General features: G+C 38.3%; 4 protein-coding genes across 4 annotated transcripts in view; 2 read left to right on the top strand and 2 right to left on the bottom strand.

The window, feature by feature from the left end:
* Positions 1-5,395, bottom strand: part of ntn4 (netrin 4) — a 30,084-nt gene extending 24,689 nt beyond the window's left edge. Inside the window, exons 1-2 of the mRNA XM_046072447.1 lie at positions 4,999-5,395; positions 2,678-3,237 (exon numbers count right to left, since the gene is read on the bottom strand). Coding sequence (XP_045928403.1) covers positions 2,678-3,237; positions 4,999-5,044 — 606 coding nt within the window. The 5' untranslated portion in view covers positions 5,045-5,395. The remainder of the gene's footprint in view (positions 1-2,677; positions 3,238-4,998) is intronic.
* A 5,593-nt stretch (positions 5,396-10,988) lies between these two features.
* On the top strand, positions 10,989-15,352 carry snrpf (small nuclear ribonucleoprotein polypeptide F). The gene is made up of 4 exons (XM_046072445.1): positions 10,989-11,128; positions 12,489-12,614; positions 14,560-14,624; positions 15,042-15,352. The coding sequence occupies exons 1-4, from the start codon at positions 11,126-11,128 to the stop codon at positions 15,106-15,108; spliced, it is 261 nt and encodes an 86-aa protein (XP_045928401.1). The 5' UTR covers positions 10,989-11,125; the 3' UTR covers positions 15,109-15,352.
* A 92-nt stretch (positions 15,353-15,444) lies between these two features.
* Positions 15,445-22,325, top strand: amdhd1 (amidohydrolase domain containing 1). The gene is made up of 9 exons (XM_046072443.1): positions 15,445-15,714; positions 16,540-16,646; positions 16,763-16,827; positions 16,911-17,188; positions 17,265-17,490; positions 17,862-17,986; positions 19,055-19,148; positions 19,272-19,432; positions 21,185-22,325. The coding sequence occupies exons 1-9, from the start codon at positions 15,578-15,580 to the stop codon at positions 21,288-21,290; spliced, it is 1,299 nt and encodes a 432-aa protein (XP_045928399.1). The 5' UTR covers positions 15,445-15,577; the 3' UTR covers positions 21,291-22,325.
* LOC123985089 (tetraspanin-9) overlaps positions 21,869-26,896 on the bottom strand; it is a 6,434-nt gene continuing 1,406 nt past the window's right edge. The window contains exons 2-9 of the mRNA XM_046072444.1: positions 26,070-26,111; positions 24,773-24,852; positions 24,441-24,632; positions 23,984-24,058; positions 23,795-23,896; positions 23,411-23,542; positions 22,418-22,501; positions 21,869-22,328 (exon numbers count right to left, since the gene is read on the bottom strand). Of these exons, the coding sequence (XP_045928400.1) occupies positions 22,257-22,328; positions 22,418-22,501; positions 23,411-23,542; positions 23,795-23,896; positions 23,984-24,058; positions 24,441-24,632; positions 24,773-24,835 (720 nt within the window). The 5' untranslated portion in view covers positions 24,836-24,852; positions 26,070-26,111 and the 3' untranslated portion in view covers positions 21,869-22,256. The remainder of the gene's footprint in view (positions 22,329-22,417; positions 22,502-23,410; positions 23,543-23,794; positions 23,897-23,983; positions 24,059-24,440; positions 24,633-24,772; positions 24,853-26,069; positions 26,112-26,896) is intronic.

The raw sequence follows: 26,896 nt of genomic DNA, 5'->3' as shown, positions 1-26,896 counted from the left end.
GTGTGTGTGTGTGTGTGTGTGTGTGTGTGTGTGTGTGTGTGTGTAGGCTTGCCTGCCTCACTCTCTTCCCTAAGGAGGTCACTCTCTACAACAAACACTCACATTCTTCCAGCCTGGCTGACCTGATAAATAAGACAAGGAGTCCTGCATACTCCACAAACACACACACAAACACGTTTGTTCCACTATCCCTGTGGGGACATCCCACTGACATAATGCATTCCCTACCCCCTTACCCTAACCTTAACCATCACAACTACATGCCTAACCTTAAGCTAATGTAACCTGAACCATAAAACACACACACACACACACACACACACACACACACACACACACACACACACACACACACACCACTTCTTTTTAACCACACTACAGGTGAATATGAAAAGCTTTCAGTATTATAGAGGACATGCTTTCATGTTTGCGGGACAAAGAAGACGTGCAGAAAACTGAGAATACCTGCTCCCTGTAATCGCTCCCAGCTACAGTACGACCCCAAAAACCTTTTTCTGAAAGATTTTCTTTCTTCTGTTTCTTTCTGAAACAATTTATAGTTTAACAATTACGGGTTAATTTCCATAGTCTCCGTGACAGCTGAGAAAACTTGCTGATGAAGGCAGAAACATATCCAGTAAGTGGTCAAATTGCTATTTCCAGGGTCAATAATAAATTAATATACCTTGAAACTAAATTACAGGTGTCCTGAATAAATGCTAGTCGGAGGAAATTCATACATAAGCAGGTGAACATCCATGCTTATAGACACTTTTCATATTTGCTCATGAAACACAGGAAGTGAGATACTATAGCACCGAAACACAGAATCATACATACTGCAAACTAGGTTCTGTTATAAACACCCTGCACAGGCAATTGACTACAATGCAAACAGCTGAGCAGCAGCAGCTGCTGGTCTGTGCTACCTGACCTCTTTTAACCTCTGGGTGAGCAGTTTAGGGGTCAGAGGGCAAAGGTCATGCTCCTAGCACAGGTGGCTGAGACGTGCGTACCAATATGTGAAGCACAGAGTCAAAAGAGAGAAATAAAGAAAGAGAAGTTTTCACACCTTCTTGCACAAAAGGTGGGAAAAAAATCATAGAATAAATGCACCAAAGGCAAAGTCCTTGGGGTCTTTCTCATCCATAAATGCACATGCAAACACAAAACCATACAAATAAACACAGAGGTAATACATAGAGAAGAATTTATGATACAGCTGCAGAATAAGAACATAACAGATGTGAGGAATATTTGAAGGCGTTGTAGCATGGAGAGCCCGTCAAAGAGGGCGTGAACATACAGAGCATACAGAGAGCACTGCAGGGAGTCCAGAGCAGCACCACGCTTGGCATGCGCCTCCACACACATCTGCAGAGCAGCGGCCGACACACACTGCTTCAATTAAACATCAATAGACTTCAGGAAGCCCTCTCGTGCTACAGTCAAAGTACGCCTATTAAACACTCACTCATGCCCATACACACTCACAGAGCTTCCCCCACCTGGCTGCGCCCTGCTTTGTGACTCTTGCACGTTGCGTGACTTACTGCAGAAAGACCTGAATTTGTTCCAGTAGGGAGGGTAATGATAGAGAGGGTGTACTTCAGATCATTTGATTAGAAAAGCATGAGCGTCTGCCTATAACATGGTTTACCTGTCATATAGGGTGTGCATGATATGACATCATGAACAATTAATTCATAGAGGAAGAAAAGGCTGCATACTGAGCAGGAAACTCTCTGTCACTCCCTCCAGCGTCTCACTGCAGGTGTATATCCACCTTTGCACCTGCGTTAATCTGCTTTCTGAGGGTGTTTTGATTAAGAGAAATGGTGGGAATTCAACCAAGGCTTGATACAAATCTGATCATCCACAGCACTTCTGGCAGGTAGCCATGAATTGTGGAGAGAAAAGGCAAGGTAATCTGTGTTTTGGTTAAAGAAAAAGACGACGATGATGATTTGACTGTGCATACTTGACACTGAAACTCTTTAAACTTATACTTAATTATAAGTTATTATTACTTAATATGTAGTTTATATTTTACATTACACATTGCTTTCATTTGCTACTTCTTCCCACTCTTTGACTCCAGAATATATGAGTTACAATCCTTAAATCTGGCATGGCAATTTACTTCAGAATCATTTTTAGTTATATTTGTTGAAATTCTCTGACCTACACTCAATACTGTGCCTGAACGCATCCTGCATAGACAGACAGAGGACTGAGAACAGCTGCTCTCCTAATGTGCTGCACTGTGTAAGTTCAATATCCACTCTCCTTTTAGCTTTATTTTGGTCTCCACCAACTCCTGAGTGAAATATCTGGCTCTAAATGCTCCACTATGTTCCACAGCCAATTGCTAACTATTCTGCCTGCTGTGTGGTGCTGTACAGGTAGTGTACAATAGGCTTTTCTGCAGAAAACAATTGCCTCATGCTGCTGGAAATGATGCTGAGAATGAACCAAAACAATGAGTGTAAAGAGCTAAGGGGATCTGAGTCAGGATATAATGATCTGTATGTTTGTTGCTATGAGCCACAACTTTCACATGTAGTCATCAGATCCAGTGTGATTACAAAAATATTCATTAGTGCAGCTTTAAGTTGACTTAAGACAAATTTTAATGTCTGATGTGAAGGTAAGAGACATACAGCTCCCTCCTCACCTCTCCACGGTCGCAGGGATAAGCCCCGGAGTATTTGGAGGTGCAGATGGGCCCATCCCGGCCTGCATCTACACCTGCCTTTCCCTCCTCCAGCCCGAAGGTGGTGCTGCAGTTGCTGGCGTAGTACTGCAGCATCTTCCACGTTCTCCCAAAGTCCTGCGACCGCTCCAGGGTCATGGCAGCAGGCCTCGGCGAGCGAAACACTATGATGAGATGTGTGAAGTAGAACTCCGCCTCCAGGTCCAGCTGCACTGTTTCAGACTCCACCCCCTCAGCAGACTGCCACCAGGTGTTGGGGTGACGGAAAGAAGAGTCAGACATGGCCCCGGCCAGGTGGGACAGGAGAGGCAGGCCAGCGTTGCATTTGGCACACTTGGCGGTGCTGCAGGCCAGGTTGGCATTGGGGTCGGAGTAGGAGCAGTACAGCTCAGTGCCGTTGTTGCCACAGACGGTCTGCGTCAGGACCCGACGACCCAGAGCTAAGTTACCCATGCGAGGGTTGCAGGCCCGGCTCTCACAGCGAGGGGCCACACCAGCACGAAACACCTCCACCGGCAGACCTGGAGGGAGAAAAAAAAGAGTTTACACGCACTTGGCAAACATGGGCTGAGGTGACATAACAGCTTTCTAGAGAAAACAAGTAAAAAAAAATGAAAGCGTGGGTGTTCGGTGGATATGGCAAGGTGTGGCACTCACTATACTGCAGCTTAAAGGGTCAGTTCACCCAAATCACCACAACCACTAGTGGTATTTAGCCATAATACTATTTGTCTACATTCTGAGATTTCTGCCTTCACTTCAAAACAATGGAGGTGAAAGAACTTTAACACAGCACTGTGGCATCAAATAGCAATAAAATGACCAACATGGACAATACATACAACACACTGGGAAGATTCACCGGGACTATTTATTTGGTGGAATGGAAGAAGCCAGTGAGAAAGATATCTGAAAATCTAAACAAATCTGCTTGGCTAGATACCACTAGTCATGTGAGAATTGACCTTTTAACCCCAGTAGTCCAGACATTAAGAGGACAAGCTAAAAACTGTATTTAATTTTTATTGAAAGGACATACATAATCAAAAATGACAGTAGAAAAACACTTAAGAAAACTCTTTCCATCTAACACAATAATTTTGTGACCTACGTCTAATAACTGACCATAATAAACAACGAAAATATCTTGTTAGTCAGCATTCAATGCCCCACTTTTAACTTAGAAATGTGATACTACTTTTTAAGCAGCTTTGGAGATTGTGGAGATGTTGGTGATCAGTGAACAGACACACTTGAATCTAATAGTAACATTATGTGAGAGTGAACAGGCGCAGAGTGACTCACTGTGTTTGTGTGTGTGTGTGTGTGTGTGTGTGTGTGTGTGTGTGTGTGTGTGTGTGTGTGTGTGTACAAAAGTCAAGTGATTTACCTAGATCGGAAATGTTATGCAAAAGGGATAATGGAGGCATTGTGCACCTGCCTGCCGCAGACTGCAGCCAGCGTGGACTCTAACACAGATAAAGTTTGGCAGCTCTGAGGGGATGAGCAGCATTCAGACGCCTTCCAGACGCTTTGCAAACCCCCGAGGGCCACAGTGTCATCTTCCAACGTGGATTTATTATCTAAAACCTGGTGCTCTCTTTGTTTTTTCATGTCAAAAACCTCAAGGATGGACTTATATTAAATCTCACAGCCTCATTTAATGAACTTTTGCACTGAGGAACCTTTTCTGGAAGCAGATTTTTTGTTAGACCGGAGTTCATGCTGAATTACATAACTGTCTGTAGGTGGGGAGGTCATGGGAGAAAGACTAAAACCTTTAAACTGAATAATCCATTGTTATAATTCTCCCATTTTGCTAATTAATAGGATGTAAACTAATAACTGAAAGAGTAAATTATGTTAAACTGTATTTAATTTTACAGGAACTATATAAACCTAATTTGGAATGCAAAGATATATCACAACTCTTATGTTTGTAATACCAAACTTCCATCAAAATCTGTAGCAGTGAACAACAATGAGGCTCAGATATTGCCCTTATTGATCTGTGTCTCTTAGAAGATACTGTGGAAACTGGAGTTTAATCATTTAATTTATGATTTTGAATAAACTCTAAACTATTAATATATCTGGATTTACATGACTGAAATGCAAAGTAGAAACTCTTCCTGACAGAGATTAAATTGCCTAAAAATTCAGGCGAGTTCTGCATTGCTGCACTTCTCCCTGAGGGGTAACAGCACATTGTTGCACCAGTGACAATAACTCTGACAATAGGATGTTTGCTGTAAAAAACAAAACAACAACAAAACACTAACCTGCATCTGACAACACGGCCAGACTGATCACAAATAAAATCAACATATCTCTTTTTGGCAGGAATAATCCAAAATATGAGAGAAGACGGGGAGAAAACTGAACCCGAAAATCCGCTGCAGTTAAGCACACATCAAGTATGCAAAAAAAAAAATCTCATCCACGGTGGCAGACAAGTGCGTAGGTTCAAATCCGGTGTGGGCTTTCTCTTTCACTCAGCTGCGATCCAATAAGGCGATAATAACTCATGAAGAAACAGCATGATCCCGGACGGTGTGTGATGTCCCGCTGAGAGAGCAGAGGAGTGGAGAAGAAGGAGTGCACGGGTCTGCCCAGCTCGTCTGCTGCTGCGGGACCTGCAGCGTGTTTCATTTCCCCACAGTGTGCGCCTGCTGCCCGCTCTGCCCCGCAGATCTATTTCTAAGGAGCGCATGGAGACGGAGAGCTTGTGTAGTGACAGCAGCAGCTCCGCCTCTCCTCCGCTCCCCCCGGACTTAAAGGAACATTCCAGTTTGCGCAGAGCTGCCAATGGATGCGGCTCACAGCCAGTGGTGGAACTAATACTGTAAAGTACTTTATTTGAGTATGTGAGGCAAATATTGTACTTTTTACTCCACTACATTTATTTGATAACTTTAGTTACTAGTGACTTTGCAGATTTGGATTAATAATACAAAATGTAATCAACAAATAAATGATATGATCATATCAATTATATAATAGACTTTATTGATCCCAGGGGGAAATTAATAAGCTACCCATTATATTTCCAGAATGTATATAAATATATTAAATGTTGCCCCACTTTACAAGCTGCAATATTAAAGTTATGTACACATTAATGCATCAATCATCATAATGCAATAAGGCCCATCCTGCAAAATGAGTACTTTAACATTCGGTACTTTACTGTATTTTGATGCTAATACTTTTGCATGTTTACTCCCCCTATTCCACCCATCAGTTAGATTTTATCTTAATCTATAATATTACATCATCATTTATTGGTTGATTATATTTTGTATTAATCTGGATCTCCAAAGTGAGTGAAGTCAAGTAATAAATGTAGTGGAGTAAAAAGTACAGTATTTCCCTTTGAGGTGTAGTGGAGTAGTATAAAGTAGTGGAGAGGGCAAATACTCAAGTGAAGTACAGTTACCTCAAAGCTGTACTTAAGTCAATGTACTTAATTACTTTCCACCCTCTTGACACCAGGGGTTCAAGACATGACAAAGACCCCCTGTACAGACCACGTGGAGTCTGATGAAAAGCTGATATGGGCCATAAATGAGTGCTCATATCCACATTTCTGACTAATTGGCTTTGGATGAAGAAAGCGCTCGCACAAGGTGATGCTGGATGAGCTGCTGACGTACTTCAAATTACACGGATTGGTTGCTTGGCTGAACCTGGCTGCGGCCTTTGTTGACAACAATGTTGGTGTCCATACAAAACCAGTGAAATATGCAAGCCAATAAATTGCTAGCTTTTTAAATTCCAGTTCTGCGTTCCACATGGCTGTCTGCTCCACATGGCTGCTTAATAGCCCATAAAAAGAAGAGAAGGGCAGGAGAAAGGCATTCATATATGAAAAATGGAGGAGCAATTTTATGTTTTAAGAAAACGCATTAAACTACCATAACTTATTATCATTATTTGATACTTTTGTCCCAGTCTGCATGCACATTGTGCCCCCCTGTGCTCAGTAAGGGTACAAACACCAAAAAGAAACAGAAGCATTTGCAGGAAACCGATGTTGGAAAACTGTTCTTTCCGCTCTGGTCCATTTGGGTTAAGCTCCACTGAACACAGCATGGCTTTAGCTTCTCTGTCTGCTGTGTAATCGGACCATGACCTGCTTTCTGGGCATCTGACCCGTGTCCAATAAGCACTGAGCCAAACGAAACTATCTCACCTGTTCACTTTGTTCTGTCTGGTTAAATAGTCCTACTCTTTTTATGAAGAAGAAAACTGATCTTTCTCACAGAAACACTTGTAAACCCAGTCTTTATGCTTAACTGATGTATCCACCTGTTAGCTGCAGCTTTGTATGGCGTACGTACATGAGTTTGAAATCTGTCTTCTTATCTTGGCAAAGAATGAGAATCTGAGTTTCTCAAAATGTCAAACTATTATTTTAAGCAGGTTTAATGTTTACCATCACCATATTAGTGCAGCATGTTAGTATGTTAACATTGCTATTTTAAAGAAAAATGGGAATGTGCAGGTATTTGCTCATGAACCACAGTGTTCACAATCTGTGGCCTGATGATGAGTGGTGGACCAACTGTAAGGCTGACATCGCTCGTCCACTCCACAGGCCCATTAGGTGTTAACTTTAGTCTCTCAGCTGTCTGCAGACTTCAAAGGGCTGTTTGGCATCAGACCGGAATGATCCGACTGGCCTCTTCATCAAAGCCGACTTCCTCTAAATGATGATACCAACGAATCGTAGGAGTTGATCATTTAGGCTCATACAGAGCTGCACAAGCTGTCTATCTCCCTTCTCAACCAGGAGTGTGTTGAGAAACTTTTGAATTGGTGTGCAAGTTTGTAAAATTTAAAGCCCTGCTTCTTCAGTAATAAACTATAACGTATTAATCGTTACATTTTTTATTCCAAAAAAATCAACAAATTGCAGCTATTTGTAATTCCAAATAGTCTATAGCCATAGACAGTTTATGAGGCAATGGGCCCCTGTACACAAGACACCTACACCCTCTCCTTTTGAGTCTTTTTGTAGATTGTCTGTTAATGTTTTCTCTCTCTTTGTGTTTGAGTCTCTTTGTAGTCGTCTTTGTGATCATTTTACATCTCTTTGTTGTTGTTTTGTGTCTCTTTGTGGTCATTTTACATCTCATTGTAGTCGTTTTATGTCTCTTAATGGTCAATTTTCATCTCTTTGTGGTTATTTGTGTCTCTTTGTGATCATTTTAAATCTCTTTGTTGTTGTTTTGTGTCTCTTTGTGATCATTTTACATCTCATTGTAGTCGTTTTATGTCTCTTTGTGGTCAATTTTCATCTCTTTGTTGCTGTTTTGTGTCTCTTTGTGGTCATTTTTTATCTCTTTGTTGTTGTTTTGTGTCTCTTTGTGGTCATTTATCATCTCTTTGTGGTTATTTGTGTCTCTTTGTGGTCATTTTACATCTCTTTGTTGTTGTTTTGTGTCTGTGGTCATTTTTCATCTCTTTGTGGTTGTTTTGCATCTCTTTGTTATCATTTTTCATGTCTTTGTAGTTGTTTTGAGTCTCTTTATGTTGTTTTGCATCTCCTTGTGGTAATATTTTTGTCACTTTGAGGTCGTTGTGTGTCACTTTGTGGTAATTTCTCATCTTTATGCCATCATTTTGACTCTCTTTATGGATTGTTTTTTTTGTGTCTCTCTGTGGTAATATGGCATCTCTGTGGTAATTTTTCTTCTCTTTGGGTTTGGCATCATTGCCGACTCTGTCCCCCCTCCCGTGGCCCTTCCTCTTCTCTCAACATCACCCACACACTCATTGTTATCATGTCATAAGTGACATGGTGACTGACTGATGGATTGGTTAATTACACGGAGTGCAACTCAAAAGGAGAGGGAAGAAAAATAGGCTAAATGATGAAGGACATGAGTATTTAAAACATGCAAAGAAAGCTCCAGTAGAATTTCAGAGGAATTTTCTGACAGAACCAAGCCCTTTACTGTAGGAAGTCAGATTCTGGTTTAATTCAAAGTATCAGGTTTGAACTTGTTAGACGCTTTAGTAACAGCTGAACGCTTCAGTGCAGAAAAATGAGTGAAATCTTTAGACTGTTTGTGCCTGGAGAGAAATAGCTGTCCAGACAGAGAGCCAAGAACGACCTAGATATGACAGTCATTTCACTTTCTGCTCTTAAACAAGTCAGAGTTTTCAATTACTGGATAAGTCTTTGTTCGTGTTAAAGTGAAATATTTTACAGAGCAGTTGTTGCACAAACAATGTTGTGATTTAATTTGCTTGGCACCTCACACTACTGTAATAGTAAGACAAATGTTTAAAGAACGTTCTTTGAAAATTATTATTATTAAAGAACGAACTGTGGTGGGTCTCTTCATTTACAGTAGATCTCTGATCAAAGAGCAATTTATGATGAAAAAAGGAATAATACACATCATGAAGTTATTTAAGATCCATTTAAACTGACTTATTGTTAGTTGTTATATCTGGAAATGAAATGATTAGTCAATTAATTTATTAATAAAAGGACAGAAAAATGATCATTAACACATTTTCATTGAGAGGATTTGCTGCTTTTCTTATTTGACAGAAACGAAATATTTTTAGGTTTTAGGGTCAGAGGTGAGAAGAGGGAGAATTGGAAGATGGTGTTAGTTTTATTTAAACATCACTAATTTTGAAGTTCATCAACATCAATAATTTTACGTTTAACATTAAGTCCATGATGAACAAAAACAATAAAACTTAAATAACTTTCTATTTCTATTGTTGTTTATCACCTCACGGAGTTAAATCTCCTTTTGGCATTAATAGTGTGTGTCTGTGTGTTTGCATTACTTGAGGCTGAATATATTGCTTGAAAGCTATAATCAAGACACTGATGAAGGAGAATTATAGTTATGAAGAGGTTTAGGGAGACAAATATGCAACAAATACTCCAAGCTTTTAAAGATGACAGGTGTTTCATAAAGGTTTGCTCATAAATGCAACATTAATTGTACGAAGTCTGTGTTGAATTAACTCAGCAAACTAAACCCAGGTCAGGAGCATAGTGCAAATGATACTGGAATAAATAAGTATTATGTGCAGGTGTTATGTACTTGAAGTAGGTGGATATGATATATACAGTATATCATTAATGACAATACAACAGTAGGCCTATGAACAGTATAAAAAGCACCGAAATACAGAATGATGAATAATAAGTAGTAACCAGAAAACAGGTGACAGACTAGAGACAGAGTTACTGGGTTGATGTACAGGAATCAGAAGTCAGCTGTTCATCACAGTGATGGCTTGTGGGAAGAAACTTTTCCTCTGTCTGGCGTACAGTGCTCTGTAGCGCCCACCAGAGGGGAGAAGCTGAACAGGTTGTGTCCGGGGTGAGATGGATCTACAGTGATGTTTTCCGTCAGTTTCCTGACTCTGAAAATGTGTAAGTCCTGATTGGAGGGCAGGTTGGCACCAATGATCTCCTACTCAGTCCTGACTGTCCGTTGTAGTCTGATTCCGTCCTTTTTGGTGGCAGATCCAAAGCAGACAGTGATGGACGTGCAGAGAAAAGACTGAATGATGACTTTGTAAAAAAAAAAAAAAAAAAATTTGTTCTCTGCATATAACCCATCCTTTGTAGGAGCATTGGGCCGCCATCGTACGGCGCACGGGGAGCAGCTCGGGATTCAGGGCCTTGCACAGGTGACGCCTTCGGCATTGGTCGCGCTAGACTCGATCCGGCAACCCACCGGTTTCTAAGCCAAGTCCTAAGACAGAGATAATGTCACCCCAAGACTGCAGCTTAACTTTACAAATACGTTATTGCATAAAAAAACATGTGACGTTTATAAAAGTAGAACTGAAATGATTAGTTGAGTCATCAATAAGTTAAACTCATTTTTCATGCAAAAATGCCTGAACACTTCATGGTTCCAGCTACCCAAATGTGAGGATGTGATGCTATTCATTTAAATTATTTTAATATTTGTAAGTAATTGTTTCAAGAATTTGAATGTTTGGTATATATGTATATATAGCGCCACTAATACATGAGTAGGTCTAACGATAATTTAATGATATACAGTAATATACAGTAGTTTCTGCATGAATACTTTTAATTTTAATATTTTAAGTATATTTTCCTGATTATACTTACATACTTTTATTTAAGTCATATTTTAAATGCATGACTTTTACTTGTAATGGAGTATTTTTAAGCAAAATACATTTACATTGCTAAGTAAATGACTTGACGCAGCAGTGTAAACCTCACACCACCAGGGGGCGGTAAGTAAAACCATGAAGACTCCTCGGAGGTCAAAACGTTGCACTTCCTGCTCGGCGGTAAAGCGTGTTCTGGTTTGCGAGGGACAAACGTTATTGTGACGAAAAGATCTCAAATTTATTCATTCCTAGACATTAAGTAGTAGAACAGAAATGGTGAGTACATCTTACAAATGTTTACTATTAACTCATTAGATGTTTTGCGGGTTTGTTTGTCGTTATCTTCGCGCAAAGATAGTAGCCTTTTCGCTAGTTAGCATTAGCTCCGTTAGCTTCTCATTCATGAATTCAAGTGAATGAATGAATCCCTCACATTTAGGTTACACACTCAGGCAGTGCAATATGCAGTAATACTTTACTCAAAGTATAAGACGGCGGCTTTATTGTAGTCTTTCATTATAAGCAAAATTGTGCAGCCTTTTGTTTGTGTTTGGCCCAATTTCTATGAAGAGAAAGTCACACCAAACTCCATTTTAAAGTCTTCCAACAGCACGATTTCTACTTTGTTAAACGTGCTCCAAACAAACAACTAGCTTTAAATTTCTACCCATAAAGACGTTGTTTGGTTGCCTGGGATATGCAGCCTAATTGTCTTGCTGTTTGGAAACCCGCACTTCCTTTTTGAGGAAAATGTTGCATAAATAAATGTATATTTCAAATGACATATTTTGTTTAGTTTTTCTATAACGTTACGACCCAGGCTACACCAGCAGCTGCTGTTCACTTTACATCAAAACACAAAGGCAAACCATGTAAATGTTAACTTAAAATTAGTTTCCTAACGTGATCCTGTTTACAATTATACATCTGAAAACAGCTGCTCTTATATGTTAATTTTCTACCAAAGAATAACACATCAGAAAAGGTCTCTAGATAACTTAACACGTTTTCATTAGACCTATGTTGGTGAAATTATGGCTGCGCGATATGGACAAAAATGTTATCCTGATGAAAAAGTTCATGTAATTCGATATTGATAAATTATCAAGATAAATGTCAAATAATTTTTTCTTTCAAGTTTAAAAGCAGATTTGTTCTCCTGAGTGAAAATTTAGGAAACCAGATGGTTAGTTGAGGTTTTAAACTTTAGTTTATGGTCAGGATGTGACAAGCACTTGATGCCAAACAGTGGATCACTCAACAAATCTGAGGTAGAACATTCAAAAACATTTTTTTTAACAAATATGCATGAGTAAAATTAGGTCTTTTAAAATAAAAATTAAGTTCTGATTCATTTGTGAATTAAGTCAAACATTTATTGAACATTTGTTATTGAGGAAAATTATATTGCTATAATTATCATTATTGTTTTATTGCCCAGCTCTTGGTGAAATGCTAATTATTTCTCAGATTTTTAAAACTAATTTTGGCATGATTTTTGTTATTCAGCGTTTTGTGCAACAATATGTAATAACCTGGATGCTTTTGGCAAATGCTGTCCCAATATATATATGTATAGTTATCTGAATCATGCAAACTAAAGTGTGTATAACAATAAAAAAAATTTTCTCCATAGAGTTTACCTCTGAACCCAAAGCCATTCCTGAACGGCCTCACAGGAAAGCCAGTGATGGTGAAACTGAAGTGGGGTATGGAGTATAAGGGCTACCTGGTGTCTGTGGATGGGTACATGAATATGCAGGTGAGAACAATTATTATGGAAATTGTGCCATTGTTGATGGTAAATCAAACAAAAGCAGTCCGCATATCTGTTTATTTCATATACATGTTTAATAACATACTTTTATGGTCTGTGTCAGTGTACTGGTGACGTCACTATATGTTCATCTTGCAGTTGCCAGAATCTCTTGTTCTGCCAGTATAAATACTGCGGATAGTACTGGTAGACCAATATGTTTGTTTTGTTTTTTAAATCGCAAATGCTGATATTTAGAGAGCAGGGAAACCCGCAAATTCCATGCACAGTACAAACTAATATACATGTTTAATTTAGCCTGTTTTAGATGAACATTTTATTAATTAATGAAGTAGAAAAATACATTGGGTTATGCTGTAGATTTCAAAACATGACATTTAAAGGAGAATGGGGTAAAGTTTGTCGGAAGTGACGCTATTCAACTACATTATTCTCTACAGTGTAACAATATTTAACGCTTGCCAGCGATGATTTTAGATTAGATCAGTAGTCATTTAGAATGATATATCAGATTCATATTAGGGGTGGGCGATATGGCAAAAATATTATCTCACGATTTATTTCAGACAGGATCACGATCTTATCACGATTAATTTTCATGTTGGTTTTTAAGACTGTTTTGCAAGTTATTGGTTTAAAAGAGAAAAATAACACAGCTTTATTAATCGTATACAATATAGCAACAAAGAACTGAATCATTTTGTTCTTATAACATTTTAAAGACTTTAATATACATTTTTTCAATTTATTTCCCCATGAAAGAAAGTGCTGTTTGCTTCTGCAAGTTTAAAAACACAAAGACGGGGATTGACTTGTTGCAGATATTGATTGGCGTTTACAGTAGCCAATAGCGCTGAATGTTACACCCCCTCCACCCCGTCATGCAGACTCTGTGCAGAGTGGTTCAGCTCTCAATGAGTGAATACTACGGCCGGACCCAGCAGAGGCCAGTTTGACAACAGGGAATACAGCACCGAGGTGGTTTTCTTGCCGGGTTTGCCTCTTGGTTTAATGTTATCAAAAGGTAAATGTATCTGTTAAATCAAGAAACTCTGTAAACCACCTCCGTACTGTATTCCTTGTTGGTCTCTGTGTTCGGTCCCGTTCATGCCCTGTTTACTGGGAGTCTGCTGCGAGTGGTGTTTAGTTGCCCGCTTGCTCTTCTATGGTTCTGTTGCCCAATCCGGTGCCGCTCACTGACGTTATCCTGGCCTAAAAACCTCCAGTAATTGAGTAGAGTTGTAACATTAAACACAAAACGCTCTCCAGGGGCTCTGAGCTCCCAGTCTGAGCCGAGTCAGCTATGACCACTAGGCTAACTGAGCTAATTAGATAGCAGCAGCTAGTTAGCTGCGGTTAGCTGTTACTTTAGCTACAAGTAACACTTTCTGTTCTTCAGCAACGTCCATAAATCTCTCAGAGTTGAGGCAGAGCAGCCGGGGGACTTTAATTTTAACTTCATGATGCCCAACAGTTACAGTGTTGCCTTTGTAGACAGCGGCGGACGCAGGCAGTGAGGCAGCTGACTTGCCATGTTGCCAGAGCAGCTGTCAACTACGTGTATGAGCCACAGAACTAAACTTATAGATTGTGCACTGTAGCGATGTCTCTGAAAAGGCTGGTCGTGGAGACCTTTTAATCGTCCACGATCTAATATCGTAAAATCGCCCACCCCTAATTCATGTGTCAACAAATCTGGCATTTGAGATGATCAGCGTCAGCCTGATTGATTGGCAGACTGATTTAATCAATCTATAGTTTGCAGATAGTTTTTCTCTTTTTAGAATTTATTGGGATTTTAATATCCCAAGCTGTGCCACTTAGGTCACTGTCCACCATCATTGTTTTGGGACAACATTAATGCCAAATGGGATGTCATCATTATGGGTAGTGTCTTGACCTTTTTTATATTCACATCTTTTCCTGACAGCTGGCAAACACAGAAGAGTATGTGGATGGTGCATTGGCAGGTCATCTTGGTGAAGTGCTTATCAGGTATGTTGTAAACCTAAAATGTAATTTCCTCTTTATTCCATAACAAGTTCAGTAGAGGCTTCTTATTGAATTACTTTGTTGTACATTTAGTTGAAAAAGGTTATGATTTTTTTTCAAGGGACTTTGCCAGGAAAGCATCACACAAATAAGTTTAGATATGTAGCAGCAATGAAATCTGGCTCAGGAAAGCAGAATCTGATTAAAATCTGAGCAGTTTTATTTGCTAAACAACAATGCAGAGTTGTTTTTATGGCTTTAAGATTCCAACTGCCTAGTTTAACTTGTATTAATAGTTAGCATGGCACTTTTCAAAGATGACAGTGGCAGGGGAGCACTACATGATCTACCCGTTGTTCTTTTTCCCTGCTGCCAGTTGCAACAGTACTGTGTGCTAACAGGTTTATTTCATACACACAGGTGCAATAATGTTTTGTACATCAGAGGTGTAGAAGAAGAAGAGGAGGACGGAGAAATGAGGGAGTGATGTTGGTGAAGAAGATTCCGCCTGTTCTGTCTGAGTGTGATTTGTACCTCGTAGTTGAGTCGATGTGTTTGTGTTTTCACCATGTGAAACAAATGAACGATTGGGTTTGTGGTTATTTTTCAAGCAGTTTTTCTTTTTTTTTTCCAATTTTTTTCAATTTTTTTTTTTTTACTGTATGTGAGGCCAATTTTATTTTGTGACGTTGTGATACAGACACAATAAATGAATATACCCTTTCTTAAAACCTGATTGTTGTGGTTTATGCATGTGATATCTAACAAAACAAACATATTTCTCTTTAATTATTACTTAACACTGCAACTACAGAGATCTCTGATGTCTGTGGCAGAAGCACCTCCCCTCTGTGTGCACTTTAAACTCTGCTCTCCTTGACAAATATTTGCCTGTTCCCAAACTAGCTTAAAGCCAGTCAGTCTGAAGTAAGCGTCTCTGCCTTGGATGAATCAAAATGTCTAGTAATTACAGCCTATTGGTGAAGAATGCCAAACAGGTGGTTCTGATCTGCAACAATGGAGAGAAGTACTTGACCAAACATGGGATGCAAAATCTTTGTGTTATTGAAAATGGGAGTGTAGTGATCGGGAGGTAAGTTTTCTAAACCACTATTTAAGAGAGAGACCTGGGAGTACTTTATACCATGAGAGAAGCATGATTCAAACAGTGAGGTTACTGGTAGTTACCAGGCCAAATAACTTTGTTGTTGAAGAAATGTTGCGCAGATAACTAGTTCTCACCTGTGTAGCTGCACAAGCAATATCTGCAAAGCTTGATCTGAAGGTTGTGAAGGTTTTTTGTATATATTGTGCATGCTAAAGGATTGTATTTACTGCAGTACAGGAGTCATGTGAAACAATGCACAATGGTGGCCCCTACAGGCTGTAGTGACTCATTACACACCTGACACAAATAACTGGATGGATGAAAACTTGACATTGGTATTGATTTTATTAATGGCACAATTTCCTAAGCAGTTGGGCATTTACATTTAATATTAAATGAATTACCTTAAATACTTGTTTTAAATATTTGCAGCGGTTGAAAAAGTACTTAAATCATTTTATGTAGTTAAAAGTTCTACCACATTGTGAAAATACTCCACTTCAAGTAAAGTCCTGCATTCAAAATCTTTAGTAAAAGTAAGTATTATCAGCAGAAGAATGAAAAGTAAAAGTACTAATTGTGCAGTTAAATGTTTGCTGTCAGTGTTTCACTATTATATCTGATGATTTTGTTGCATTTTACTGATCGAGAGATTTAAGGCAACTTAAATATGAGCCTGTTTTTAGGTTTGTGGTACGGTGGCCATTTTAGAACATCTCAGGCTCAGCTTTCATTAGTCTAAGCTGGACTTCCAAGTGAATGTTGACATGAAAGTAACTAATTTCTTTGCAATAATCTTTGCGACAACAGCGATGGGCTGATTAAGGCTGTGGGACCTGCTGAACTCATCAGAGCACAGTATTCAGAAGAGTCATTTAACAAAGTAATTGATGCTACAGGAATGTGTGTCCTGCCCGGTGAGTATCACCTGTGGTTTATGTTTTTGCACATCTGCTCAACAGCAGCCTACATGGACTGTCAATACAATCACAAAATACCAGTGATTAGCATTTCAAGAAACGTGTTGTTTCAGGGTTGGTTGACGCCCACACCCATCCAGTCTGGGCTGGAGACAGGGTGCATGAATTTGCAATGAAGGTAAATCGTGTTTTCACCATTTTTTAAACCTTAGCTTCACAACTGCAGCTAAGATTTCAATGAAATGCATGGTAATCTTGCAGCTGGCAGGTGCCACCTACATGGACGTCCACCGGGCCGGTGGAGGGATCCACTTCACGGTGGATCACACTCGAGCCGCGAGGTCTTTTGAGCTGCTGGCCTCCCTCTGCAGCCGGTTGGTCCGGATGCAGCGGGCTGGTACTACCCTGGTGGAGTGTAAGAGCGGATATGGCCTGGAACTGCAGACTGAGCTGAAGATGCTGGAGGTGATCGAGCAGGCCAGACAGAGCTTGCCCATCAACATCTCCTCAACCTACTGTGGAGCCCATGCAGTGCCCAAGTAAGGACCATCCTCAAACTTCTCTAATTTCACATCACATCTTGAAAAATAGATCTTTACCATCCTTTTTATTCAGGGGGAAGACAGTTGCAGAAGCCACAGAGGACATCCTGCAGGTTCAGCTGCCACGGCTGAAAGAACAGATGTCTGCTGGGACTCTCAGAGTCGACAACATAGACGTGTTCTGTGAGCAGGGAGTGTTTGACCTCAACTCTACTCGCTCCATCCTGCAGGCTGGCAAAGACATGGGCCTCAACATCAACTTCCACGGAGATGAGCTTCATCCTATGAACTCTGCTCAGGTATCACTTACCCCTGAAGCTGTATTTATTGTGTTTTTGGCCACTTGGGGGACACGAGCTTAAAAATATCTGTCTCTGATGTATTCTGTTTCTAATATTTTGTCCACCCTATTTATATCAGTGAGGGTAGACAAATTTTTTTTTTTTAATTTAGACCAGCTACAGCCTCCAAAATGACCTTATATTAGCATAAACATCTCTTTAAAACAGTTTTGACAAAAACTGGAAACTACATTTTAACCTTAAAACAGTTAAATTGATGAAGCAAAACCAGTTTTTTATTTTTTATTTATTCCACACATTCTTCTTCATTGTCAAAATGTTGTGCCTACATTACCAACAATTAACCTCAGTGAGTATGTGTGTGTCAGCTGGGTGCAGAGCTCGGAGCCTTAGCCATCAGTCACCTGGAGGAGGTCACAGACGAGGGGATCGCTGCCATGGCAGCAGCAAGAACTGCTGCAGTCCTTCTGCCAACCACAGCGTATATTCTACGGTATTGTGTACATTTACTCAAGTACTGACCTACTTAGGTAAACGTCTGAGGTAGATGTACTTTACTTGTGTACTTTTACTGCTACTCCACTACAATTATAAAGCTTAAGTTACTAGTTAGGATACTTTACAAATACATTTTTTGCAAAACCCATAGAGCATATAAAATATGATGCTTTTTTATAAATTAAAACACCAAACAGTTAGTTAGTTATAAAGGTAGAGCTGGAGCTATCAATTAAACAAGTCAATTGACAAAAGGATTTGGCAACTTTGGCTATTAAACATTTGAGTTTATTATTTTGGAAACTTGGTTGTGCCGAAGTGTCCAGTCTGTGCTGGGAATGCAAGTATATCCTGTGTATGAAGAAGAGCACATGTTAGGTAAACCTGCCACATGTTGAATGTTTGATAGTTGATAAAAAACATTTCATTGTTCCAGCTTGCCAAAAGGGTGTATTTGCTGTTTACCCTTTTGATTATTTTAATAATCTTCATTTATTTTTAAACAATTTTGGGCTCTGGGAAATTGTGATTCTCACTATTTTTTTTTTTCAAACTAAACAATCAGTTAATTGAAAAAAATGAATGATTTGTTGCAGTCTGATACAAAATAGTATAAAATTAGTTCCAACTAACTACAATGCTTTTACATTAATTATGTATCATAATAGAAATTTAATGATATATAATATCACAAGTGACATTTTTCTGCAAAAGTACATAATACTTTTTTTTAAAAACTAAGTATATTTTCCTGATTAAAATTATGTACTTTTCTTAAGATTTAAAATGCAGGACTTTTATTTGTAATGGAGTATTTTTACAGTGTGGTATTAGTACTTTTGCTCAAATAAATTTACTTAAGTGAATACTTCCCCCACCATTGTTTAACAATGTTTTTAATGTAGGCCTATTTATAGTGTATTGTATGTACTTGGTACATTTTATTTCTGTGTCTGCATCTTTTGTGTAATTGTGGTGTTTATTCTGATCCTTGTATGTTTTATCTTGTGCCCTGACTGCAAGTCAAGTTTCCCACTGTCTGATAATCTGTGTGTGTGTTCAGGCTGCCCCAGCCTCGGGCCAGAGACATGTTGGAAGCTGGAGTTATTGTTGCCCTCGGCAGTGATTTCAACCCCAATGCCTACTGCTGCTCCATGGTGAGTGCAACAGGACAGGTGTGAGGTGGAAGGGTGAAAAGCAGAGGAGTGGTGCATGATGGTAACAACTCATACTTGTTTCTATCCTCTTTATATTTGTGCTGTCCTCTCTGTCTTCCTCAGCCAATAGTCATGCACCTGGCCTGTGTCAATATGAGGATGTCCATGTCGGAGGCTTTGGCTGCGGCCACCATCAACGCAGCCTACGCCCTTCGGTGCTCCCACACACATGGTTCCCTGGAGGTCAACAAACATGGAGACCTGCTGATCCTCAACACCACACGGTAAATCAGGACAGAAAAAGTAGTCACGATTGACACCCACAGAAAATAATTTATTTTTTGTCCCATGTGCAATGGTGGAAGAAGTATTCAGATCCTTTGCTTAAGTAAAAGTAATAACCACACTGTGAAAATATTCCACTACAAGTCAAACTCCTGCAGCCTGTTGCACGATCTCTTTGTAAATTCAAACTAGTTATAATGTAAATTAGTTTGTTGTGATTTATGCATTACTAAAATAAAAATGATGCATTACTAAAAAGCAGTTGCACCACAGAGATAAGTTACAACAAAACTCTAAGTAACAAGCAAATATGTACTCATGCCCCAGGGTAGGTATAAATCATAATATATCACAGAATTATACTCACTAATAGTAAAACATCTGTTTTTCTGGCCCACATCATCATTTTTCATAAATTGCATGCCGTTTTGCACCACAGTAATCCAGTAGATACCTTATTTATTGATATATTTCAATATTGATCTAGCTCACTCTACAGTGAGCTACGATACCAAGTGGCAAAGGCCTGCCAGAAAACTAATGGGCATGGTAACCATGACAAGAGAACAATGATCGTTGATTGGCCACTTGCCTTAGTTACAACTTTATGTTGACACTAGTTAGGTTCTGCCCCAAGTAACCTTGCTGCAAACAATTTTAGTAGCGGATATAGTTTCAAACTTACTAGTATTTACTAATAAGTCTCTAGTGTTACTTAGGACAGAACTTACACATGGCTGGTGCAAACAGTGCTGCATTCAAAACCTTAAGTAAAAGTATATTGTATGATAGTATTATTGGCTAAGTTTACTAAAAGTATCAAAAGTAAAATTACTTATTCTGCAGGAAAATGGCAACTATATACTGTTGAGTAGTTTAATCTATAGCAATGCATCATATTCTTTAAGTCGTCATCTCTTAAAAAAAACAAACAAAAAAACCCAGCTGTTTTCAGGTTTGCTGCAATGCATGTTGTCGGTTCATGGTAAAAAGAATCAGAAGGTATATCAAATCTGGCTTTACTGCCAGAGATACAAACAAGTCAACCAACAAGGATCCTCTTTCATGAAAGGTTATAGCTAATATGGTGACAGTGTCATTATTATTTGGTATTATAGAAATTTATTTTTTGTTTTCATACCTCTGAGCGAAATATTGTCCCTCATGCCAGAATTCAAGCTAGAATTTTATGCCTCAAATACCTCAGACTAAAGTGAACAGCACTAATCATTAATTAGATCTAATAAATCAAGAGAACAGCAGATCTAGCAGAGCCTTATCTATTAAGAGCCATGTATCTAAGACAGTCTGTGAAACCCCAAAGTTCATTTATTATTACACTGCTGCCGACATCCTGTACAAAACTCTAGCTTTGTATACTAATTGGGCATTTGCAGGATTTTTGTATCCATTACTTTAGCATACAGGTTGAGTAAGAACATATTCTTAGTGATAATAGTAAGAGTGACTAAGATGTTTGATAAGATCACAAAATGCTATATGCAAATTTCACCTTATATAAGTAACGCTAAATCAACTGATTTAACCTTTACTTCTAACTAAAATAAAGTTTAAAAAGAAGTTTAACTATTTATATTAGTGTATTAATTAGAACTTAGTATGCTTTTTGTTGTCATTACAACAGCATCAGCATGTATAGAGGTTTTATTCTTACAAACTAGTATGGCACACGTTAAGTATTTACTGTTTTTGTATGTGTTTAAAACTGATCCTCTGGTTTTTTTGTGTAGATGGGAGCATCTGATCTATCAGCTGGGAGGACATCAGGAGCTAATCCGTTATGTTGTCATCAAAGGCAACGTCGTCTTTGATAATGACAGAACCATGGATTTATAATCAGAAAATAATCTGCTGACTGATTCAGATAAGTAAAGGTACTATTAATAATACTGATCAGATAACTACGACATATATTCAGCTGTGATTTTAAAGGAATACTGTGTCAGGAAAGCAGTAGCTGTGCTGTCTAAATCCTGGAGTCTGCGCTGGTTTCACCAATTCCAGTATTTATGCTAAGCTAAATGGCAGCTGGCTGTTTATATTTAACCCATTGGAAACATGTTAACTGTTGATTAAAACCTGTTTCTGTAATGTAGAGCACACACACGTTCTGTCAGTAAAAAGCATTTTAAGTTATCAGTTATTCTATGACTTCAGCAAGCAGAGGAATTTCATTATTACCTAAGACACAGGTAAAATATTTGCACCTCAAGTGATCAAAGAGTTAACTGATTTACCCTTGTTGACATTTGAAATGACCAGATGCTCACCCTGTTTTTATCTGTATAATCAAAGAGCTGGGGTTTGACAATCAGAGAGAAGGCAGATACCAAAAATGAAGAGTGGAAGAAAACAAAAGTCACGAGTCAGTAATTATCACAACACCTGAATCAAAACACTACCACAAATTATTCTAACTTTTATAAAGAGTGCTTTTATTGAACATGTTAGTACACAATGCTTTTAATAAAAATCTAAATGGATCCATACATTATATTTTTAAGTATTGCTTTCAACAACCAAACAAAACTATTCTCCTCAATTTTTTCTCTCTGCTCTGATTACCAGAGGCCAATCCTCATCACAAATTATAATGTGATTTTAAAAAGCAAAACAAAGGAAAACTAATTCAATTGCTATTCACAACAATAAATGGTAGATAGATGAAAATGTGAGATAAAAGACTGCAGTGTAACACAATAACTGGCTTATTTTTACTATAAACAAAAGGTGAGGGGTAACACATATGGCCGACTGATATTTTATGTAACCAATATTGACAGTATGACCCCGTTAATCCCATCAGGCTTCATACTTCTTCCCTGCTCGGTGGATCTGTTGGTAAAGCGTCATTGAGAAAGCCATACCAAGGAGCTGGGAAAACGACAATAAACCCATATTAAAAACAAATGAACTAGTGCTGTTTAAGACTATGTGTAAGTGCTACATAAAGAGTAGCTTACCTGTATGACCAGCACACACATGGCGATGGTTCCCAGAAGATGTTTGTTGTCATCCAGCCACTCCTCTACCTTATCATAGCAGCCCTGAAAACACCGTAATTAGGAAGGGAGAAAAAAGTACTGAATATCAGAAGGTATTCAACTCTTGCTTTCATTGTTTCACTATAGAGTTTACAAAATACATTTTTCTGCTTATGTTTAGTCTAACCATTTGAAATCCGCATAGACTTAAGGTCTTGTTTAACACCAAATAACAAAACACAGACTCACACTGATTTAAAGGTGATGTTTCATGACTTGTTTGTTTTTTAATCTTGTGGTGTCTTTTTAGTTTCACAGACACTGACTGTCGTAAATGCACACCAGGTGAAAAGATGTTGGTTCTGACACAAACTTCACCAATAAAAAACAAACAATAACTGCACCCTCACCTCTGGTGATATATTCCCACTCTTTAAACCATCAATAGTCTTTGTCTTGCAGTGACAAAGACTTCTGTTGGTCTAAAGGGCAGTTACAAATAATTCAAGCTCCTTGTTTAAAAGGAACCGTTTCACATTTTGGAAATCTGCTTATTGGCTCTCTTGCTGAGAGTTGGATGAGAAAATCAATACCACTCGTGTCCATAGAGTAAGTTTTAATCTACAGCCAGCAGCCTGTTTAGCTCAGCATAAATGCTGGATAGAGCTACCCTGGGAAAAATCCCCCTATAGGCACCCATAAAGGTCACTTAGAGGTGCTAGTAGGCCGACAGTCAGTGAGTCTACCTGTTTCCCCCCACTTCCACGTCTTTGTCTTATGCAAGGCTAAGCTAATCAGATAATCTCCTGCTGACTGTAGCTTCATATACAGCATACAAACAGGATAGTGGTATCAACAGAAAGCAAATAATCATATTTCCCAAAATGCTGAGCTATTCCTTTAGAGTTAATAGAACTAAACAGAGTAGAACTTTAATACCAATTTTAAGACTTTATAACCACACAAACTGACCCGCGTCCAGAACGTATTGGAGGTGTTGCGTCCACAGCCCTGGTAAAACTGCTGGCAGCAGCGGTCAGGAACCACGTTGTCATGCAGGGCAGTGTACCAGTCATTGTGGTTGTTGACTCCACAACATTGCCACTAGTGCACAGGCAGGAAAGAAGGAAAACAGTAATTTTATAAAACTGCATAACAAACACAATTTAACTCTGAGGTTATAAAATGCATTACAGGGTGATAATAAAGTTAAAGTTGGATTATAAAATGAAATGGCAAGAAATAACTTTAAAATATATACAGGACTTTATTGTTTTGCTATCTTAAATTTTACATCCATATTACTCTGTACTTTTTCAAGCCTTTAAAGGGACTTTCCTTTCATGTGTAATATACCTCTCCCTGTATGGTGTTCCATGCATCCCTCAGCCCGGCGTTGTTATCTGTGTTGTATAGCACCAACCCTTCTTTCAGGTCCTGTCTGGCATTTTCACTCACCTGGGCAAACAGGGGTAAAGAGGTGGATTATGGGATATATAGGCACACACTCACAGCAGGAGAGGACCATTAATAAGCGAGTCTTACCTTGTCAGTGTAGACAAAGAACAGGATGAGGAGGATAAGTTCGGCCAAGAGGATGATCAACAGAACAATGAAAAACTGAAGAAAATCGTTGGACAAAGAAGAAAAGTGTCAGATAAAGCTTCAACATGAGCGCGAACATGCATGATACACTAAACTCAAATTTGTGTCGATGCAAAACATTGTAAATATGAGCTCCCTGGTTAAAATTATACTTCATCTGAGCAGTAAATTGCGAAAATTAAACATGAAGTTTGGCAGTGGATCTTGACTTTTGTCTTATTACCAGTACAATAATACCTGTAGCAAAGTTTCACAATATAATGTTGAAATGTTACACTCCTCCTAAGTCACGTTGCTCAAACATTAAAAATTCCAACACAACATGACTAAAGAATACTCAAACTAAAACTGATATAAAATAAAAACACTAGTGATGGATGATGGGTAGTATACACACACTCAGCAGCAGGCACTTGTTCTCTTTGATGGCTCCAAGGCAACCCAGGAAACCAGTCACCATGACGACGCTGCCGAGGGTGATGATGAGGTTGGCGGCGGAGATCGACGGGAAGGAGGGCGACAGGGTGGCAAAGCTGCCCTGAGACACCGACAGCCACACGCCGACGCCCAGCAATCCACACCCACCCAGCTGAAACACAAACAGGAAACTTAGAAACTTCCTGCTGATTAATTGATAACGAAACCCTTTAATGCGTTTGCTGATCTTCCTGCAGATTTACGGTCACAGCTAAAGAACATTTTCTCACTCAGTGTGTGTGGAATAATTACCCAGAAGAGCAGGTTGAAGAGGAAGAGCATGTATTTAACGCAGCAGATGCAACCACGAGCCATGATTGAATCGACAGACACTGCAAGAAAACGATTTAAAGAGAAAACATTCAAGTTTAATGAAAGGTCTCTTACACTGGCCATATGTTTAAAGGGTAAATTCTGTATTTTTAAATCTAAAAATGTTGTCATGATAATAAATTTCACATTGTTTGATAATAATAATTATCACAATAAAAGGTCAAATCATTATTTCTTTCAGGTGTAAAGGCTGATTTTTGCTCCTGAGTAAAAGTTGAAGAAACAAAATGGTTAATACTGGTTTTAAACTTTTCTTTATGGTCAGAATATGACACTCCATAACACTGGATGCCAAACAGTGAATCACTTCACAAATCTGAAGTAGAACATTCAAAACAATTATGATAAAATCTCTTTTCAACAAATATGCACAAGAAAAATTAAGTAAAATCTTTTGCTGAACAAGTGAGTAAGAGTTGGAGAGAGGAGTTTGTTGAGTAACGATAAGTCTTTCTAGTAGTTCCTCTATGTACACAAAAAACTCCTCTCCCACTCATGAACAACATGAGATATACTGTATACGCTTTATATACAGATATGTATACATGCATATACTGTACATAACCACTTCTTGTATTTATGTCAATATTTATTAATTTGCACTATTTTTATTGGTTTACAATTTACAGAAACACTTGACTTTGGATGTTGTTGGTCATTGTTGCTTTTTATATTCATTTATACAAGGATTTGTATGTACATAAAAGTTGTGTGTTTATTTTTACCTTTGGCTTTGGTGACCTTTGTTTTTAGCTATATACCTTTTTCTATCTTCCTATAAATTGTTCTTTTCCTAACACTGTGTGCAACATTAAAACCAAGTCAAATTCCTTTTATGTGCACACATATTTGGCCAATAAAGCTGATTCTGAGTCTATTTTTGTCTTTAGTCAAACATCAGCATTGTGCAGAGATAAAACAATTAATGAAAGCTACATTGAAGGCTACAAATATGAACTGTTATGATATAAAATCATGTCACAATAACTGGCTAGAAGTTAGGTTTTTTTTGTGAAAGTGAAAAGGCATAAATGAATGCTGCTTTTGCAACATCTTTCATTTATTTCAGGTTGTTTGTGTCACCATGACCACAAACAAAACACCAGTTCACTAATCTTTTTGTTTCCTGTTACATCACACTAACAGTAAACATTTTTGTTCTCCCTGGAGAGTCATGCTGAAAACCACATCTCAGCAAGAAGGAGATCAAACTTACCACTTCAACTAGCAGGGGAACGGAGGAGTTCTAGTGGTGTACCTGTGACACACAAGTGAAAAACATTTTAACTGTACTGTATATTGTACACAGACTATCTCTGAAAGTGGTGCTTTAGGCCTACAAACAAAACTCAACTTTTATTCACCATGATCATGCAAAACAGGACTAGGAAGTGATATTACTGACAAATGTGCAGAACATGCTTTAAATGTAAGTAGCCACGCACTGCACAATCTAATTTTAAGTTTCTTGATTCTGACAGTTATGTTGGTAAACGCAGAAGTGAGGTTATTGAAATTAATCTAATGATTGTTTTTTTTGATTTATTGATTAATTGTTTAGTTGAAAAATAGATAACCATGTCAGTCATTATTCTCCAGAGCTTGTTTTATCCAACACATACATGCAAACACATTTATTTTACAATTATTAAAACAGAGTAACTGCATCCTCTAGTCTATTTCTAAGTTTCTTTTTTTAAATATATTTTTTTTATATAATATTATATATTTATATTTTTTTACTTTGGATACTTTATCTAAATTAACTGTTTAGAATTTTTCTACATAAACATGTTATTTGAAAGCATTTGTTCTTTCTTGTTGTCAGTGTATTCGCAGAAGATGGTGTTTTGTAAAATAGCAGTGTTTTATCTTATGGGGGATGGGCCAGATGTTTGGCATGACACAGAAATAAAAAAAACTAACTAACAAAAGAATAAAAACACAGGATTGAAATATGCCATAATTCACAGGGAGGTATTTAAAATAAGAATTTACCTAAACAACAGAAGGCTTTTTTTGTTTATTTAAGTAAAAAAAAAT

The sequence above is a fragment of the Micropterus dolomieu genome, linkage group LG16, assembly GCF_021292245.1.
Source record: "Micropterus dolomieu isolate WLL.071019.BEF.003 ecotype Adirondacks linkage group LG16, ASM2129224v1, whole genome shotgun sequence".
Classification (NCBI taxonomy): Eukaryota; Metazoa; Chordata; class Actinopteri; order Centrarchiformes; family Centrarchidae; genus Micropterus; species Micropterus dolomieu.
This window is presented reverse-complemented; position numbering and strand designations above follow the sequence as displayed.